Below are 19899 nucleotides of genomic sequence, written 5' to 3'. Positions count from 1 at the left end.
AACAGACTCAATACATCAGTAATTTAAACTATAAAATTTGCGTTATTTGTTTTGGTTGTACTCCGTCAGCCAATTTTATTGCTATTGTTCAAGTTTGTCTAGGTCACCTTAGCCCCAGTGTCATTTGGATTATGTGATAGTGGGATAAACAACAGTATGTCAACCATATGTCACGTATGTTTCAAGAACAAATCGCTATGAACTCTGTATAACACAGGAATTAAATTAAAGAGATGCCCATCAAACATGTCCCTTGTATTTGCGTAGGAAACGCATTGGCCATGTCACTGTAGGTTTTCCATTATCTTAGTTCATTTTATAAGTTGTCATATGTTCATAGTTTCTTGTGTGATGCTAAAAATATTAGATATACAATTTAATTGGGACGTCCGTGGCCGAGTGATTAAAGTCGTTGTCTTCAAACCACTTGCCTCTCACCGCTGTGGGTTCGAGTCTATATAAGATATACAAAGAATATTACATGGTGTCAGAAGTGGGATTGAACAAACGATATTATAATGAGAACATGGTGAACAATTGAAAAAAAAAAAGGAAGAAAAAATACTGAGTGTTTACTAATAAGAAAACATCACAAACAAAAAAATAAACTATAAAGAAAAAATATATAAGTGTGGAATATATATGGAATAAACACATACATTGTTTGATAAACATATATTTGTTTATATAAACTGATTACTTAATTGATATTTAAACATGTGTTATTCTAACGTTATTTTAAATTGAACCATATTCCTTTATGATTTATTAACATGTGGATACCATTCAGCTATGTATTTAAAAAGAGGGAAATGTAATGATATTGAGTTATTTTATATTCATATGACCTTTAACCTTAATACTCATTTCTGTAAATTTCCACTGACCACGTTGTACCTGTAGAATGTTATATCCTGGGAGATTTCCCGCCAATGCATCAGTCCAGATAATAAAACTGACTAGAACACACTTGTGTCTTTTCTCTATCTATCTATCTATCTCTGGATACTGCCAACCCCTCTTACGAGTGTTAAAGGCAGGAATTTAGTGCACGTCGGATTGTTAGTAAAAGGTGAAGAGAAAAGCTAAAAAGAAAAGTCCAAACATTGACATGCTTGGAAGGTGAGACTGAAAATGTATTCTAGTCATGGTTAAAATGTTAATAGTGAAACAAGATTTGATAAGAGATAAAATAGTTTAAAAACACTGGGAGTAAGACTAGTACTGCAAACCCACCACTGCCTGTTTGAACTGACTCAGGTTGGGCAGGGTGGCAAATGTTACTAGGAAGTTTATTCCATAGTATAATGCTATGAGGGAAGAAAGAGTACTTATGGTAGTCGGAGGATACCTGTATTTGACGTAGGATAAGGGATGCATATGTCTGGTTAATCTATGTGGGGTTTGAACATAAGTTGGGAGATTAATTGCAACTAGGTATCTGGTATAATCTTATAAAACATTATCAGTCTACAGTCCAGTCTGCGATGTTCAAGGGATCGCCAGCCCAGTTCTTCCTGCATGGCTGTGACACTAGAGTGAGGGGCAGTAATCCCTTTTAACCCATCTTATTGCACGTCTCTGGATATCATCTCAACTTTGTCAATATTGGTTTTAGTATAAGGAGACCAAATAGATGAGGCATATTCAACCTGTGGGCGGACCAGGGACTTGTATGCTAGTTCTTTTACTTTCTCATTTTTAGTGATGACATTTCTTTTAATAAAGCCAAGGGATCTGTTTGCATTGGAAGTTATTCGAGATATATGTGTATTAAATTTAAGGTCAACAGATAGATCTAGTCCGAGATATTTAGCATTTGTAACAGACTCTAGGATTTGGCCATGGAGCATATATTTGTGTTTAATTATGGTCTTATTTTTGGTGATATGGATGACTTGGCATTTTGAAGGGTTAAACTCCATGTCCCACTGCTTCTCCCACAGAACCATATTGTCTAGATCATGTTGGAGAGTTGGGGGTCTGAGGAGGAATTGATGGTTAGGTATACAGCAGTGTCGTCTGCAAATAATCTGACTTGGGATTTGAGGACATATGTGAATCGCATGGACCAACTTTAATAGTATATAAGATATACAAAGAATATTACATTGGACAGAACTAATGACTCTTTAGTATGTGGCGCCCTACTGGGCTACTTGTCGTCTGCCCTGTTTTACAGGTTTTTGTTGGGGATATATTCGTTGAATCCCATTTCTTGTTTTCTTGTTGATCTTTGATTTCATATTTTACCCAACATCATAATATTATGTCTGAACTCTAAAAGGATTAGTGAGCACTCTCTATTGCTGCCCGATTTCAATGATAAAATCTTCATAACACCTTTTATATTTTAATTACAGAATGCTCGAACGTTACTGTAAGTACAATATATGCCGTATTCTGATACACGGTGTAACAACACTAAATAAATTCAGTCTGTTCTGAATTCTAAGTAGTAGTAAATCAAACAAGTATCTTTGTTTACGTTTTTGGACTGTTCCAATTAAAGGGGGTTATATTTTCCTTGTTATTATCCTTGTTCATTTTTTGAAAATATATTGTTGGTTCATACTCATTTTTATACTTAACATGTTTTTTGTTATATGACTGGCATGTATCTTCTTCTAAATATAAGGACATAGTTTAAACCATAAAGTTCTATATTCAAACATTCCCTACTCTATATTTCAAATGGCATAGACCTTTAACACGGATCAAGGCAATATGGCACAGAAAAATGGATTGGTTTGAATAACGTGACACAATTTGAAAAAGAAGTGTTAAAGTGTAATTGTATACTCATTTCATAATGGCAGAACTTTTATCCGTACACGTTCATATTCCCCGGAAAGATGACATTTGGCAGTTAAAGTCACAAAGTGGATTAAGTAGAAATTCTAGCGCACCACAGTTTGACAAGCAAAAATATGACCTCCCAAAGAAAAGAAACTTAGATATAGAGTTTAAGGATCTTAAATACACAGTAAAAGATGGGCATCATAAGAAAGGTAAAGAAAAGTTCCATTTTGATCTACCTAATGAAATAATTTCAAATTTTATTTGTTCAAACAGAAGTAGATCTGCTATGAGTCTATATCCACATACTGCCAGTTTTCAATCACAACCACTTTTCAATCACCCCTGGAAATTCTTTATTTTTGACCTTATTTGTCATGTAACCAAACTGTATGCACATCTTGTATTTACCTTGACTACATTTATCAGCAGCAATGTCAATTATGGCGTTAAAAAAGAAAATAACAGTATTTTAGTTCAAAATATGTAAAACTTGTGTTTTCCACTAAACCTTTATTTACCCAGTTACAAATCGCAATAATTTTCTAAAAATAATTGATTTACAGACTCAGTTTTTTGTCAGTCTGCAAAAATGGACATTAAGTTAGACAACTGTTTCAATATCATTAAGTCATAATGTATACTGCACTTCAATAGCTATAATTTTAAAATGTACATATTTTACCATACAATTCTTAATTGGAAGGTTATACGTCAGTAAACTAACAGTCACTTAAACAAGGAAAAACATTCTCTCTGATAACTTTTCAGAAAGCTGTCACTAGAATGGGGTCATATAGACCCTAAGATTCTAAAAATTTCACAAGAACATGCTTTTTCTGTCATGTACATCCATACCCCAATTGTTACAGCTTTACTACTGCAAAAAGATATCAAGATTGAAAAATGTCATTATAAATAGGTTAAAATTGTTTATTACCATTTATCTGAAGTTGAGTTTGTCAAAATTTCTTCAAAATACATAACTGGTTATATTTTAACATTGTATGACAATTTTTATGTGGTACAGTTTATATTTTGTTAACTGATTGAAAAGTGGTTGTGAAATTTAGAAGAACAGGAAAATGGGTCAGTAATGATTTGTCCTCGATTTATAATAATAATTCAGGTAAAATTTTAAAAAGTTGTTGCATTTATTAGCTGAAATGCTAATATTTGCAGAATTGTAAGAGAAATTTTATTTTTATAATTTCACTGTCAGTTATTATAGAAAAATCTGTTAGCTGATCGGAAAGAGGCAGTACGGGGATACAAAAGTACAGTAAACACTGTAAAGAAGACCAATGTTGGGCATGTCAGCTGTTCCAAACAGTGATTAATCTTAGGCTGTGTTGGACATTGGATGAAAGTTTTCCAGTTGGTTAATTTATGCACTGCAAATCTATTCATCTATTCGCTATTGTAACCAAAGTCCGACCCTGATGCATGGGTGGAGATATGAGCAGTCTCAGTTTCCATCTTATGTCTGCCCCAGCATTGCAATGTAACTGTGGTGGTTTTGAGTGCTTTGATTTAAAGGGTATATATTACCAGGCAGGGCAGGGCATTTAGCAGGGGTTTGAAATTCTAAAAGTCAAAATCCTAGCTTTTCAACTGGGTTGGCGACTTGGCGCAGGCTGAGATTAATATCAGCTTTATTAAATTGACATGAACAGTTTGACACATTTTACAGACTGATTTTTCCTGCTGTGAAACTGTTGGAAAAATACATCACCCATCAAAAATTATAATAATTAATGTCTTTGACAACTCTAGGATAATTACTGAACTATATGCTAAAATTGCCATTAAAAGAAATCAGGACTATAAATGATACTTAGAGAATGCGTACCTGCAAAGCTTCCTGTCATAAAACTTGTTGAGCCTTAGCAGCTTTGAGATTTTCTACTGTATGTCTTCAAGACTTCAAGTTTATAGAGACACTTTCAATACCTAAGTTATGTTTAGTTGGCGTAGATTTTAAGCATCGCCATGATGCTGAATAAAACAATAAAGCAAAGAGCCCCTTATTGTATTTACCTGTAAAATCTTTAATAGCTCCTGTTGATGATGTCCTACAGGGCAAAGAAATAGAAATTTTATTTTGTTAATTACAGGTGGTTTGAATTGCAATTACACAAAGTGCAGTTTACAGTACAGCCTTGAAAAAACAGCTAGCAGTTTTTATATATATATATGGATATTATCTCAGATTACTGCATATCAAGGCTTTCACATATCAGTGTCCTTATGTTTACTTTTTAATTTAGCATATATTGTATGTACTACAAAAACTCAGAAAAAACTTAAGGTACAGAACATGTAAATCCCTACAAGAAGCATCATTGGCATACAATCATGTACATGTGTCATTTTGGAAGATATCACAGCTACATGTACATCACAGCAACAAAATCACCTGGCAGTGCAGGGACATTAGGAAGGGGAAATCAAATCCAGGTTAACTCCAGCCCGAAAACTAACTCGCTTCCCTGATTTATCTTGGCCCTATACTTACTTGGCATTGGTCAATTCGGTTCAAGATTATTTTTCATATATTCAACATTACTTGAATTATCATTTAACATTTCATATTTATACCAACAAAACGCTGCCAACTTTTTTTTTTAGACTAAGTGATTGTAAATATGAATATTTTATGTTTCTCTAATTATGGCTATTTGGTCCTTAGAAGTTTATTAACCAAACAATCTATATCCTAATAGATTTTATTAGAGCTGAGAATCTGATGGCATAGGTTGACGATTTATTGGGGAAAAAAGTGCAAGGAAGTGGATAAACTAAACAGCTCAATTTTATTTCAAACAATTTGTTGGTGTGTTTGAAGTTGTACTTACCAAATGGTTGTCTGAAGAAAGTTAAGTTTTATGTGGCTTTTGTTTTTCTTTTTTGGATGGGAAGAGTAGGGGGGAGGGGTGAAATTAAGGTTTCATTGATTTTGTTGCTTATGTTTATGATCCTATTTCACTGATAGTTACTGCTGGCAGCTGTTAGTTAATTCATTAAAAAGGTATTAGTCTTAGAAGAAAATATAAGATCTTTTTTGTATATAATAATGTACTAAATTGAATTATGTATTTTTGGCAGGATTTTGTAAATATTTACAATCTTAGTTTTTGTAATGTGTAGATTTTCATCTATATGTTTATTTTATGCATGACACCTGTCAGTAAACTAGTTAAGGAATGGAACAGATGCTTTGAAAAGTTTCCAAAAAACACCATTTAGAAATCTGATTGTACACTGTATGTTTGCCTAAATAGAATGTTGTCTGTAGAGTTTAAGAAAAAAATGATGTACTTTGAATTGAAATATTTTAAGTTATAAAAAAATTACATTGAGAAAGTACAGAAAATTATTTGAGAGTACTCACTACTGGAAAACATGCAAGTACATTTCATGATTTCATCAAAACTAAAAACGGAAATTAATGTGGATTTACTTATTAACATATTAAGATTTTGAAATAATGTTTTTCCTTTGTAATTAACTCCGGTATAAAAAATGCATTCAAAGTCATGTAACAATAGATTGATTTCACACTTGCCAAAAGTGTTAATGCAGATTAAATTATGCAGAATAAATTATGGTGACCTCATGCAACCTACCAGTCTGATTTTTTTAAATTAGATTATAAGCATTTAAGATTATCTAAGTCAATTTTGGATACTTAAGTATTAAATGCATAAAGGTTAAATGAAAATATTGTTCTATAGATTCAACATAAATATTTGTGCAATCTTTAATTTCCTGTTTAAAGTTATAAATTATAACTTACAAACTTTAAGTATAATATAATTAAATTGCCCCACCCCCTCCAAAAACGAAAAGAAATAAATATATAGAACAAACATGTACTGTCTTTGGACTATTGACTTGATTTTGTTTGTATTATAAATGACCTAGTTACAGATTTTATGGCAAATAAGACATGACCTAGACACAGATTTTATGTTTAATTGTCAACTATTGTTACAATTAGTGTGCTATTTTTCACCCCCTGTAAGTTTTAAAGGCTTTGTGCCAGGAAAAACAATTAAATTTTAATACTGGGATTACACAGGAATCATAACTATAACTTGGTGTATGTGCTGATGTTCTTACATAAACAAATGTTTTGTTTGTTTGCTTGGTTTGGTTTTACGGCACACCCACACAATTTAGGTCATTTGGCGCAGAAACAGAAAAGAGGATTTTGGCTAACCTCAGGTGTTACAAACTTAAAGCAACACCAGGGGTCAAAACCACCTCACCTGCTGAAGTTAGAAGATGCATAGACTCCAGTACTTTGTACCAATTAGGTTGTCTCTAAATACAATCACACAGGGAAAATAGTCAGGCTGCAATTCTGATGCCTTAACCCTTTCAGATAACCCCTAAGCCACAAGGGGCACTTAAACAGATTACAGTTTTAGTGTGGCATATACATGTTCAATAGTATTATGTAAAATCTAACACTCCAAAAATAAGGTAAAAGGATAGATATATTAATTTTGTATAAATGTAAATTATATGAAACCACTGTTTCATGTATTTTTTGTCCCTGAACTTTATGTATTGAAGCTTTGGCATTGATGCAAGTTTAAAGCATGTTATAATGAAAAAAAAAAGCTGACAGATACCGTACTTATTCCATTTAATTTGTGTGACGAAACAATACTTTGTGTGATGAACCGTTTGAGTCTGAGGGATTTCAGTATTAAAATATTTAAAGTTAGGCAGTTATCACTTTAGAGTCTTTAGAGTTTAGTAGTGCATTGTGTATGCAGTTAGACTGTGGATTCAGATGCTGCAAACACAGTTTTATAACATTAATTATCCTTTCATATCAATGATGTATGAAAATGATACATCTATAACACCTTGCTTAAGGTCATAGAATCTGACTTTGTTTTATTTGTCTGTCTTTTACAAAGCAATTCTATACTTTTCCATAAACTATGCTATAAATTTAAAAGGCAAATTCCAGAAAAATTTCACAGGTCCATACAGCTGGTAGGACAACGTCATAAGGGCAATACTGATAATAGACTTTTAGCGGCCCCTGCTTCCTCAGATTACCCATAATTGAAGTCTTTTACCATAGTATCATAAAAGGGGCTGAAAGTTCTGATTGAAACTGATATACAAGAATTCATTTATGCATGATTCACTCCAGCGTGATACATAGATCCATCCTAATTTGTTATATTTTGAAGTGGCACTTAGCATTACAAGTTCACATTTCTTATTATGTCTTTATTTTGTTGATTATTCTTTACTTTATTTAGTAAGTGTGTTATATAATCATATACATTTAACATGCGTAAATTTTGATACATGTAGATGCATGTGACTTTTATAACATGTGTTGATGGACGAAAACTTTGTTATTTGTTTTATATTCAGTAAAACAGATAAAGGACAGATTTCTTATGAAGATTTTTGTCAAGTTTTAAGGACAATCAAGATTTGCAAGAGCTTTTCAGTAATCTTCTCAGAAAAAAACCCTACTTTCTGAACAAGATTTTGTTTTACTTTCTTTGCAAAAACAGTAGAAATATTAAAATTATGTTTTAATATCAGAATTTGCCAGGACAAACATTTTTAAATTTAGACTTAAGGAAATAGACCGTGTTTATATGTGGCCAGTTGAAACAGGTTAACAGTGTTAATTTTTAAAAGGGATAAATATTGCTAAAAATTTTATTGTCAGCAAGCTTGGTTTAAGTTTTAACACATCGTCACATGTCTGTTCTTACTTATTTCTATACTTCTATGTAAGAAACTTTTTTCTAAAGTGTCACAAAGTATGACATGCACACACACAGGTATGTAATACCTATTTATCCTGTTTTATAATAGTAATATCATAAAGATACCTATAAAAACCGTCACATATGTTATTAATGCATGAATGATAAATTTCATACTCGTTTTTACTCATTATCAATTTTAACATTTATCTTATCATAGCAAGTACAATTTATCAAAATTATAATCAGTATTAATTTTGTAGAGCTGTTATGTTAAAATATGTCCAAAAATTATCAGAAAAGTAGAAAATAATCTAGTATATACACATCACTTGTGCATTGATAACTTATTGTATGTATGTGTGAATATTTGCTCATAATGATCAACATTCTCGTAATTTTTAGCTCGACTTTTCTATGAAAAGGGGAGCTATCCTACTCGCCCCGGCGTCGGCGTCGGCGTTGGCGTCACACCTTGGTTAAGTTTTTCGTACCACCCCACTTTATTTCAGAAGTATTACAAGTATGGCGTTGAAACTTACCATACTTGTTCACCATCATAACCTCCATCTACAGACAAGAGTACATAACTCTGTCAAGGTTTTTGACAGAATTATGGCCCTTTTTTGACTTAGAAAGTGTATTGAGCTTGGTTAAGTTTTTTGTACCACCTCACTTTATTTCAAAACCATTGGAGGTATTGCTTTGAAACTGACCATACTTGTTTACCATCACGACCTTCATCAACAGACAAGAGGACATAACTCTGTCAAGGTTTTTGACAGAATTATGCCCCTTTTTGACTTAGAAAATACATTGAATATGGGTAAAATCCACTTATTGCCTTAACCCTTTGAGATATTGCTTTGAAACTTTTAATGCTATTTCACATCATTACCCCCATCTGTACGCAAGAGAAGGTAACTCTGTCAAGGATTTGTTTTAAAAATTAAGGCCTTTTATCGACTTAGAATCTTGGTTAAGTTTTTAGTACCAGTCCACTTTTTGACTGAACTGTTTGAGATATTAATTTGAAAGTTGGAATACTTGTTTACAATCATGATTCCCAAACATGTCCAGGAGAAGGTAATTCTGTCAAAGATTTTATTTGAATTATGGCCCTTAACTGTCAATGTTTTGTAATTCAGTAAAATAATTCTTCACTAAATATCTTAATGCTCATGGCCATTGTTCACTTTAAAAATACAGAGATTCTTGTATTGCCTTTTACTGCAAAAACTTTTTTTATTGGCAAGCAATAAAAAAGTCGAGCGCGCTGTCTTACGGACAGCTCTTGTTTTTTAATGAATTCAGTTTTTAGTTTCTTTAATTTCGTCAGTTAAATCTGAATCCCTAAAAATAAAAAGCTTTATCAACATTTACTTTTTAACTGATTATGAGTTAAACACACCCCACAGTCTGACAATTAAGAACCCATATACTAATATACAATTTTAACTTTTCTTCTTGATGACTACTTGAAATTAGTATTGGTTAGTCCCAAAAAATAAGCTGAGCAAGTCTTTTTCAGAAATTCTGCAGGCTATGTTTAAATCGTGACCATTAGGTGGCAGTTATTGAAAACCATAATTATTAACTAAATAAAATTGACTGTTATTAAGTTTAAAAGAATGACATTTGTAGTTAAAAATGGAAGAAAAGAAAATCTGATCTAAATGATGCATTTTATATAAACCTGCTGTAACACTGTTCATGTCAAGTATGACAATATTCATTTTTAGCTCGACTATACGAAGTATATGGAGAGCTGTCCTACTCGCCCCAGCGTCAGCGTCGGCGTCCGCGTCCAGATTTTAGATTAAAGTTTTGGTGCAGTAAAATATTTTTCACTATAACTTTGTCATTTCTTAAGGTATCAACTTCAAACTTCAAATATATGTTCCTTATCATCAACCACATCTTATGTGACAAGGTTCATAACTCTAGCACCAATATTTTCAGATTTATCTCCCCTTGAACTTAGAATTTTCCTTAAAAAATACTATTTTTTACTGTTACTTCTTTATTTCTTAAGGGATCAACCTCATACTTCAAATATATGTACCTTATCATCATCCCCATCTTATGTGACAAGGTTCATAACTCTAGCACCAATATTTTCAGATTTATCTCCCCTTGAACTTAGAATTTTCCTCAAAAAATACTATTTCTTACTGTTTCTTCTTTATTTCTTAAGGGATCAACCTCATACTTCAAATATATTTACGTTATCATCATCCCCATCTTATGTGACAAGGTTCATAACTCTAGCACCAATATTTTTAGATTTAGCTCCCTTTGAACTTAGAATTTCCATAAAAAATATTATTTTTTACTGTTACTTATTTATTTTTAAAGGGATCAACTTCATACTTCAAATATATTTACGTTATCACCATCCACATCTTATGTGACAAGGTTCATAACTCTAGCACCAATATTGCAAGAATTTTCTCTACCTTAACTTAGATTTTTTTACTAGAAAAATGTTATTTTTTATTGTAACTTTTTTATTTTTAAAGGTATCTACCTCAAACATTAAATACTTATTCCTTATCATCAATTACATTTTATGTGACAATGTTCATAACTCTTGAAGCAATATTTACAGATTTATCTGTCTTTGAACTTAGGATTTTCTTTAAGAAATATAATAACTTCTTTACTTTTTAAGGTATCTACTTCAAACTTCAAATATATATTTCTTATCATTACACAAATGTTGTGTGACAAGGTCCATAACTCTAGGATGACTATTTCTAGAATTATTCCCCTTGATCTTGGAATTAATGTTAACAAATGTTATTTTTTTTCTATAACTTAATACATAATTATACATAATGGATTTTTCTTTCATAGTTTTGTCCTCCTTACTGCGTCCAGTATTTTATTAGTCGAGCTTCGCTGTCTCCTGTGACAGCTCTTGTTTATACATGCGCATAAAAACACTTCATACACTTATGTTAACCCATACAACATTAAATGGACTTGTCCATCTTTCAATCTGGACAAAACCATTCATCATTTTAGGGAAAATTCGCAAATAAGTTTTGACTGAATATAGCGAACAGTGCAGACTATGATCAGATGGTTTGTACAAATACATGTATGTGCCGGCTGATCTTGTTCTGCACCGGATGCTTCGCTGAAATCAGTTATAAGTATACACCCTGAGGCCGAAGCACTGACCAATATTCTCTTATAATATTTAACTAGTTCCATATTTTTCTTGATATTTAGCAAGTTCAGATTTTTACGCCTTGCAATGATTATTGTGAAATAACTTGATAAAGATGTTATCATTAGAGTTTAGATAAAAGAATTGTGAAATAAGGTCAATGATTTTACTTTAGATATAAGAGGACAACCCCTGGTTATGTTATTGGACAAACACAAAGATATAATATATAATAATAATCATCTTAGTGCAGTAACAAGTTAAGTCCTTCTAAATTTAATAGGTGTTAACCAGTTATTGCACTAAGGTGACAATATATAATATCAGGTGAGGATCGGACCATGTCCATGTAATGATCATGGCAAAATGATAGGAATGTAACGTTATAAAGCTAGCTTTTCACCAACAGGGTTTGTGTGCCTTAAAATGATACATTTGGTGGCCACCTTCTCGGAGAGGAAAGTAATGTAACAATGTTGGTAAACGTCACAATACAAATAATAAGCATAATAATATGCAAAAACTTCAGTTGGTAAATTAACATAAGGAAATGTTTCCCATATATATAAAAACACAAACCACTCTGGGTGGTGTGCTAGCTTTTCACCAACAAGGTTTGTGTGCCTTAAAACATTACAGGAAAAAAGTAGGACCAATTTAAATTTTGAAATTGGAAATATTTTAGTTGTTTTTTTTTAGTATTTATTTTTTTCGTTTTCCTCTATTAATTTTTGTAATTTGTTTGAGCTCTTGAGAGTTGTCACCGGGTCAGGTTATTTTAAAGATCATCTTTACAATAGAACTGGAATATTTATTTCCCCTTGCCCTTAAAAATATTGCAGCATTTAGACTTTGAACTATTGAGAGTTTAAACAAATCAAAGCCATGCTGATAAGATTTTTGTACTTACATGCACTACAGTGAAAAGATTGTGCTTGAACTATTTAATAAAAAAAGATATATAAGATTAATGGCAATATCCACTTTAAAGGGGAAGATAAAATGTACAAACTGTATTATTGTGGTTTACCAGTAGAAATTATAACTGAACAGTTGCCTGTTAAAGATCATGATATTAATATTTATAAAAGTTGTGGTTATAATTAAAGATGATTTTAATATTCATAAAAGTTATGGTAATAATTATGAATATTAAGATTTATATCTACAACCAAACCTGTGAACTAAGGCCATCCAAAAGAGAAGCCAAACATGTCCTTTATAGACAAGTGGTTTTTATTTGGGGGTTACTTTGTACTTTATAATCAATGAAGGGTTGTCAAAGAGTGGTCTTAATGTAAAGGGTGATCTTATTTGCAAGTCAGAAGTGGTTTTTTAACACAAGTTTGACTTGTTTTACTAAAGCGATACCACTGTTTAATTGTTACAGTAATAATTTTTTAATTTTAATATTTTGTTTGTTCATAAGGTTTCTTGTCAATTTTAATAGAGATACTGTATGATGTACATTAATTTTCTTGCAGTCTCATGCAGAGTGAGCCTAGAATCTATACTAGTATGTGTCTCCACAAGTATCTTACAACTTCCCTACAAATAACTTGAAACTCTTAGGTTGAACGGTATTTGATAATTTTCTCCACTCTTTTTGTTAAGGAATATCATTAATATGCTTTTCTAAGGAAGCAAACTCAGATATCCCTTGTCTGTAAACCTCCATAAAGGTTTATATTACTATCACCTCAAAGAATAACAATAAAATGTTTGCCAATATCCAGGTTCTTTCTGGTGCCAGGTTGTGAGGGTAAAAACAAAACAGACAGACTTGAAAATTTCTTGATATCCTCAACTTTTGGTGTAAAATCAAACTGGCAGAAAACAATCATACTGTAATATAAAGGAATATTTGACCTTTGTTCAAAGGTTGTTGTTGAAATATAACAAGTATCACCTTGAACAATTCATAAGGTGTTAACCATTTGACAGAGAGAGTTGAAAAGGTCATACTGCCAGGTAAGAGGTATTTACCTATGAACAAAAGTATGAAATAATTAGTTATGACTGTTACATGGTTTAAATATAGGGAGATGAATGTATGACTGTCAGTTATAAGGTATATAACTGTATTAATCATACATATAACAAGTCATTAATCCCCATAAATTGCTGACTGTTGCAGATTCTATTTCTCCTTCAGTGTTATTGGCCTAGAAACATTGCCTTGAAACACATACAAAAATAATTATATGCTACAGGTTTGTTATGTTGTTTAATATCCAATGAAAATAAAGATTTAATCAGGTTATAAACTACCTGTATAATTATGTTATGATGATGATGATTTTGTTTTGTACTTATTTTGTTTTGTTTTCTGTATCTGTTTTGTCCAGTGGTGGAACTGAAAATGACATTAATACCTACACATTTGATTTTATAAAATGTTCAATTTCAATTCAATTTATCATGCATGGTACATAGCAGAGGCTATCTACAGTGACAGGTTTCTGTCTTTCAGTCAATTAAATTCATCAACTAGCTGATATGTCAACTGCTGTTAAGTCATGGTTCTGGTGAAGAATGTGCCATAGCTTTTCAGGGGAAAATATAGCATTTTGGGGGAAATATGCATATTTTGGGCTTGGGGATTCTTTCAAATCTACTCAGGAGCCTACACATGCTTGAAATAATGCACCTGAGGTCTTAATACACCAGTAAACCTGGAAAGTCGCTCTGTGACCTTGATAGCTGGCATGGCTGAGACTTGAAACCCAACTAAGTCTTGGTCTTGGCTGATTTGTCTTTAGATAATTATATTGACCGGTAGAGCAAAATAAGTGAGGGCTTATAGAATTTATCTTTTTCCTTTATCAAAATGCTACTGCTTTGGTATCATAAAATCTTACTAGTGATTTTATCACCCTTTTATGCGTTAAACAAAACAATAAAGAACATGGCTGAGTTCAGGGAGAAAATTTATGGGGTGACAATTTTATCTCTCATGAAGAAATGATTTGTATTTTCAGGTCAGAAAGAAATACTCAAGACTATATCTGGGCGTTTCAAATGTGGGGAGTTGACAGCAATTATGGGGCCGTCAGGGGCTGGCAAGAGTTCCCTTATGAATATTCTGGCTGGTTACAGGTGAATAAAAGATAAACATGAAAATACCATATCATAATGATGTTTTGACTTGCAGGAACAGAAAATGATGAGCCTATGCTGCCAGTATAGAGCCAGCCCAGCCTACAGTACCAACTATGCAGTCTGATCAGGCTCTATACTGTTCGTTACTTTTTGGCTTGCAGCCACGGCTGCAAGCCATTTCATATGGAAAACTTGTTCCGGTTAGGTGGTTTTCTGCTTACATTTGTAAGTGCATGATTGAACGGGAAACCAGCTGAAATCGTGCCAATCGCAACTTTTCGGCCTTTTTCGTCACTCTTCGGATTAATGATAATAGCCGATGTAGTTCCGATTGCAATCGTGACAATTCGGGCGATTCCGTCATACTGCAGAATCAATCGAATGCTGCGGAATCAGAATATTACGGAAATCTAAGCTATTTTAGTTACCTCGGTAATCCCAGTTTGTTTATATAAATAGGATTCGTATTTTTACTTGATTTATTGATTTAAACCGTAATAAATTATAAACGAAATTGTTCCGTTTCAATTCTTTTTCAAGACGCAAAAGTTAGTTTCTTTTATAATTGTTTTTTGTCTGTATTAGTTTTATACAATAGAGGATGTTGACTGTAGTAGTATTCCGTCTTCAAAGGGTGGTCCAATTCACACAGAATATTAGTGCATGATCGAGTTATATTTAGATCTATTGAATTTGGTGAGGTAATCTAAAAATAGTCCATGCATATCATTAACCTTACCACGTGATGATCTATAGATAGCGATGCTTATTAATTGGTACCACGTAACGAAGTGGAAATGAAATGTGCACACTTGTTTCCTTTCAGTATGATAGATAGATCTCCACGTTAGTATTTTTACGATTGATTATTTTCTTTATTAGTTTTATACAATAGAGAATAGATTTCAAATCGTTTTGACAAAAATATTCGTTTTTACAAAAATAAAAACAACTAAATATGTTGGGATGAAGGCACAACTGTGCAAGCCTTTCCTTTTAAAAGGAAACTTTATTTGTTACTCATTTGTTTTTTTAGAAAACAAAAATTCAGCTATTATGTCACTTGACTAATGCACCGTCATTGATGTCAGCGTTGTTGTTGTGCTCTTATGAAGCCACTTATTCAAACATTTTTAAAGTTATCAACATGAAACTTGAAATATGTTTGACAAGGGCCATAATTCTGAATTAATTTTTGGAGTTATGCCCCTTTTTAACTTAGAATTTTTTAATAGACAAGCCTTAAACATCACATTATGTGCTCTTGTTGTATTTTGATGTTGAAAGCCTATGAACTTTAAATGGACTGTTCCAGATTAAAAGTTGGACTAGTTCATTTAAGAATTTCAGCAGGTTAAGGGTTGCCTACAGTAGACTAGAATTGATTAGTAGCCAGTCATTTGGTTAGCTCAATTGCTTGAGTGTTGGACTGTGAATCGGGTGACCCAGGTTCGATTCCCAGACCCGCAGGTCACTTTTGTTGTAATTGTCGAAATCTTATCTATTCATTCATACTGTACCTCTGCTGTGGTATGTACAGAAGTTTCAGTTCCTTGTGAAAGTGATGGCAAGTTAAGTACTGGTATACTGCTTGACAGTCTGCCCAGGTACAATGTGGTGGTTGAACTATTCTCTGGTAAATTTAATTTGGCTTACTGCTGTGACCCGGAGTGAACACATCACCAACACATCACATTGATTACTGATAAACTTTTTGTACTGTTAGGTGTACCGAGCTAATACTTTTATTATGTGCAGAAACAATAGGTTTTATTGTCTGAGATAACACATTACCAGATTTCCTCTGGGGGAAGATTTTGGCATTAAAAAGCATTTCACAGTATTAAGAGATTAACTGATACTTAAATCAATATCTGTTACTTTCTAAGACAGTATTTTATGTGTGATAAAACTCTGTTTTATAGTGTGATAGTTGCTTTTTTGTCTCAGTTTGTAGGATGATCATAGACATGTACTAGAATTGTACCTTTAGCATTATTTGCTTTCTTATCTATGCATGCATAATATGCTTACAAAACAAATGTAAATACAGATTACAAAATGTTGTAATTTACAAATATGCTAGTTGTTGTAAAGAATGCAAATATGTTAATATGTTACGATATTCTATTTTGATCCGCGGGCTTGTCACTGAATTATTGTAACCACAGAGTTTGGCACCGTCAGGTTAAGTATGTTGACACGATTTTCACTTATTTCATGATGTTTACTTACTGTGCATCAGTTATACATGTTTTGTTCAGTTTGCTTTAAATTGAGAAAAGCAATAGAAGATATTCACTATTAATGTTAAAAACTAAAGAAATAAAGGTTTAAAGAAGTTTAATTCCAGCATAGTAAAGATTGCTACACTTATAGTTGTACTTCACCTTGTACATAATAGTCTTGATTGTATTCAAACCTCCTTTTTAAGAATAGCAAACAATCAAATCCATATCAAATACACACAAATGTATGAACTCTGTCTAGACTCCTTTTCATTTTTCGTGTGCAATAGTTCCATATCAAATCCATATTGTACTTGAAGTAACTGTATCTTAAATATTATACAAAACATAGTTGACTTTTAGCGCTTTCTTTAATTCAATGTTTTCATTCTTTAAAAAGGAAGTGCTGTTATATAATCATACCTATGAAGATGCTTTTTTTTGTTATAGAATATCTGGAATAGAGGGCGACATTTTGGTGAGGGGTAAACCAAGAAATTTGAGAACATTTAGAAAATACTCATGTTATATTATGCAAGATGACCATTTACTGCCACATTTGTCCGTAGAGGAAGCTATGATGTGCTCGGCCAATCTAAAACTTGAAGAGAGTATACCCCAGGCAACAAAAGAAAAAGAGGTTGGCTTTTATGTACTGAATTTCTTAAATGGACTGACTTGTCCAGATACCATTTTAAGAACTGTTTGAATTTGAAGTTGAAAGATGATAGTTATGTAATCAGTTCAATGAAAACAAACGCTTTTCTTTAGCTTTCAACATTTGGTCTTATTCAGAAAAAATTGACGTTTATAAAATAACAAATGACGCAACGTCCATTTAACTATATGCTAAAGGGAATGTGACGTTAATGCGGAAATGAAGTTATCGGTATTTTAGAAGCATAAAAAGTTATCCGGATTTTATCCAAAATGATATGTATTAAGTCTCTTCAGTGAGGTATATCCATAATGGAACAGATATGTTCAGCTGGAAAAAAAGCAAGTTTTAATGTCTATTATATAGATTGATAGTTTGAAACATAATGGATTCTTATAATATTTAGCTTGACTATATAATGTTTTTAAAGAGTTACCCTAATCACAAGGGTTGTATAGGGGTTTCAGATAAAACTTTTGTGTGATAAACATAATCAATGTTTGATTAGATCAGTCTCAATGTGTCTAAGCTACATATATAATATTAAATGATATAATGTACATTATAGATCATAGGAATTTAATATGTTTTGTTTGTATGCTGTTTGTTGTTATAGGTACATGACATATTAGAGACTCTGGGACTGTCCGAACATAAGAAAACAAGAACTAGTAATCTGTCCGGAGGTCAAAGAAAACGATTGTCCATTGCCCAGGAAATGGTCAATAACCCACCTATAATGTTCTTTGATGAACCTACCAGGTATGTAATTAAGCAATTTTGTAATCAAGTAACTAAGCAATTATGTAACTAAGTACAATTAAACTTCGTCCGCTCAAACTTAGAGGTCTTGAGATTGAGTGAACAAAGTTTTACTGTATTTCAATAATTATGTAATCAAGCTTACTTGAGCAGAAGTGTGACTTAAAGGAGAGCCTTCTTAGCTAAGTGGTTAAGGTTCTTAATTTTTATCTCTTGGCCCTCACTGGACATTGTTCTTATCCTGCACAGAATATAAGATTCATTTATATGAGGAAGCTACCCATCTTTCTCAATATGAGGATTTGAGTTACCTTGTGATTAAGATTGTTGGCTTCAAACCACTTGCCTCTCACTTTGGATTCTTTCATCTGAAGAAGCTATGAAGCTAGCTAAGGAAAAGTCTGTGGTTCTTCTCAGGTGCCAGTTCATGCCTGAAAAAATGCACCTGAATTCTTCCTACACCAGTAAAGGTGGATCGTCATTTTATGACCTTAACAGTGTTGTTGTGACAGTAAAACATAAACAAAACCAAAAAGAAAAAAAGAAAAAGAAAGAAAATGACAGATTTAAACAAATATGAGCTAACTACTTTGGTGTAAGTTCAGGTTTTTGCATGCAACATATTATCTCATTTAAGATATTTACTTTGAAACTCCCTATGTCTTCACAATTGTCATTACCTGAGTGATCAAAAAGACAATTATTTATTTTGCTTTGAATTGTTTTGAAAAACTGATTCCATAAAGAATGCTCAAAACGACAAATTGTAAATGTTTCAGACTTGCTTTACAGAGAACCAAGCTGTGAGAATAATCTAACAGGTTGTCCCATTGACAATTCTTGTACTAATTTTGCTGATGAATAGTACTGTCTCATCAAAGTTAAAACAAACATTTTTCCTCATTTCAGTGGATTGGACAGTTCATCATGTTTTCAGTGTATATCTCTACTGAAGAATTTAGCCGCTGGAGGCAGGTCTATCATATGTACCATACATCAACCTAGTGCCAAACTTTTTATGATGTTTGACCATGTAAGTAAACTTCTCTTTAACATATAAATATTGCCTGCATCAGATTGCTTGTTTTGTCTTCGTGCTAATGACTTGTAAGTAGCCAGATTGTGAAATCTCTGACTTGTATTAAGCCAGATTTTGATTTCTCTGACTGATATTAAGCCAGATTGTAATATCTCTGACTTGTAGTTAGCCAGATTGTAATATATCTGACTTGTAGTTAGCCAGATTGTAATATCTCTGACTTGTATTAAGCCAGATTGTGAAATCTCTGACTTGTATTAAGCCAGATTGTAATATCTCTGACTTGTAGTTAGCCAGATTGTAATATCTAAGTAAACTTCTCTTTAACATATAAATATTGCCTGCATCAGATTGCTTGTTTTGTCTTCGTGCTAATG

At 32.4% G+C, this 19899-nt stretch overlaps 1 protein-coding gene across 4 annotated transcripts in view; it reads left to right on the top strand.

Moving 5' to 3' along the window:
* Window positions 1–2563: 2563 nt before the first annotated feature.
* LOC132726506 (ATP-binding cassette sub-family G member 1-like) overlaps window positions 2564–19899 on the top strand; it is a 77491-nt gene continuing 60155 nt past the window's right edge. For 2 of the 4 annotated variants that reach the window (XM_060711835.1, XM_060711833.1), the window contains exons 1-5: window positions 2575–3011; window positions 14715–14832; window positions 17514–17703; window positions 18338–18483; window positions 19393–19516. In XM_060711835.1, the coding sequence (XP_060567818.1) occupies window positions 2813–3011; window positions 14715–14832; window positions 17514–17703; window positions 18338–18483; window positions 19393–19516 (777 nt within the window). In that variant the 5' untranslated portion in view covers window positions 2575–2812. Of the gene's footprint in view, window positions 3012–14714; window positions 14833–17513; window positions 17704–18337; window positions 18484–19392; window positions 19517–19899 lie in introns of all 4 variants that reach the window. The other 2 variants (XM_060711830.1, XM_060711829.1) reach the window with 2 other exon arrangements.

This window comes from Ruditapes philippinarum, unplaced genomic scaffold, assembly GCF_026571515.1.
Source record: "Ruditapes philippinarum isolate M1 unplaced genomic scaffold, ASM2657151v2 ctg1045_1_1_1_1, whole genome shotgun sequence".
NCBI lineage: Eukaryota > Metazoa > Mollusca > Bivalvia > Venerida > Veneridae > Ruditapes > Ruditapes philippinarum.
Note: the sequence above shows the minus strand (reverse complement) of the source record. Positions and strands in the feature narration are given on the sequence as shown.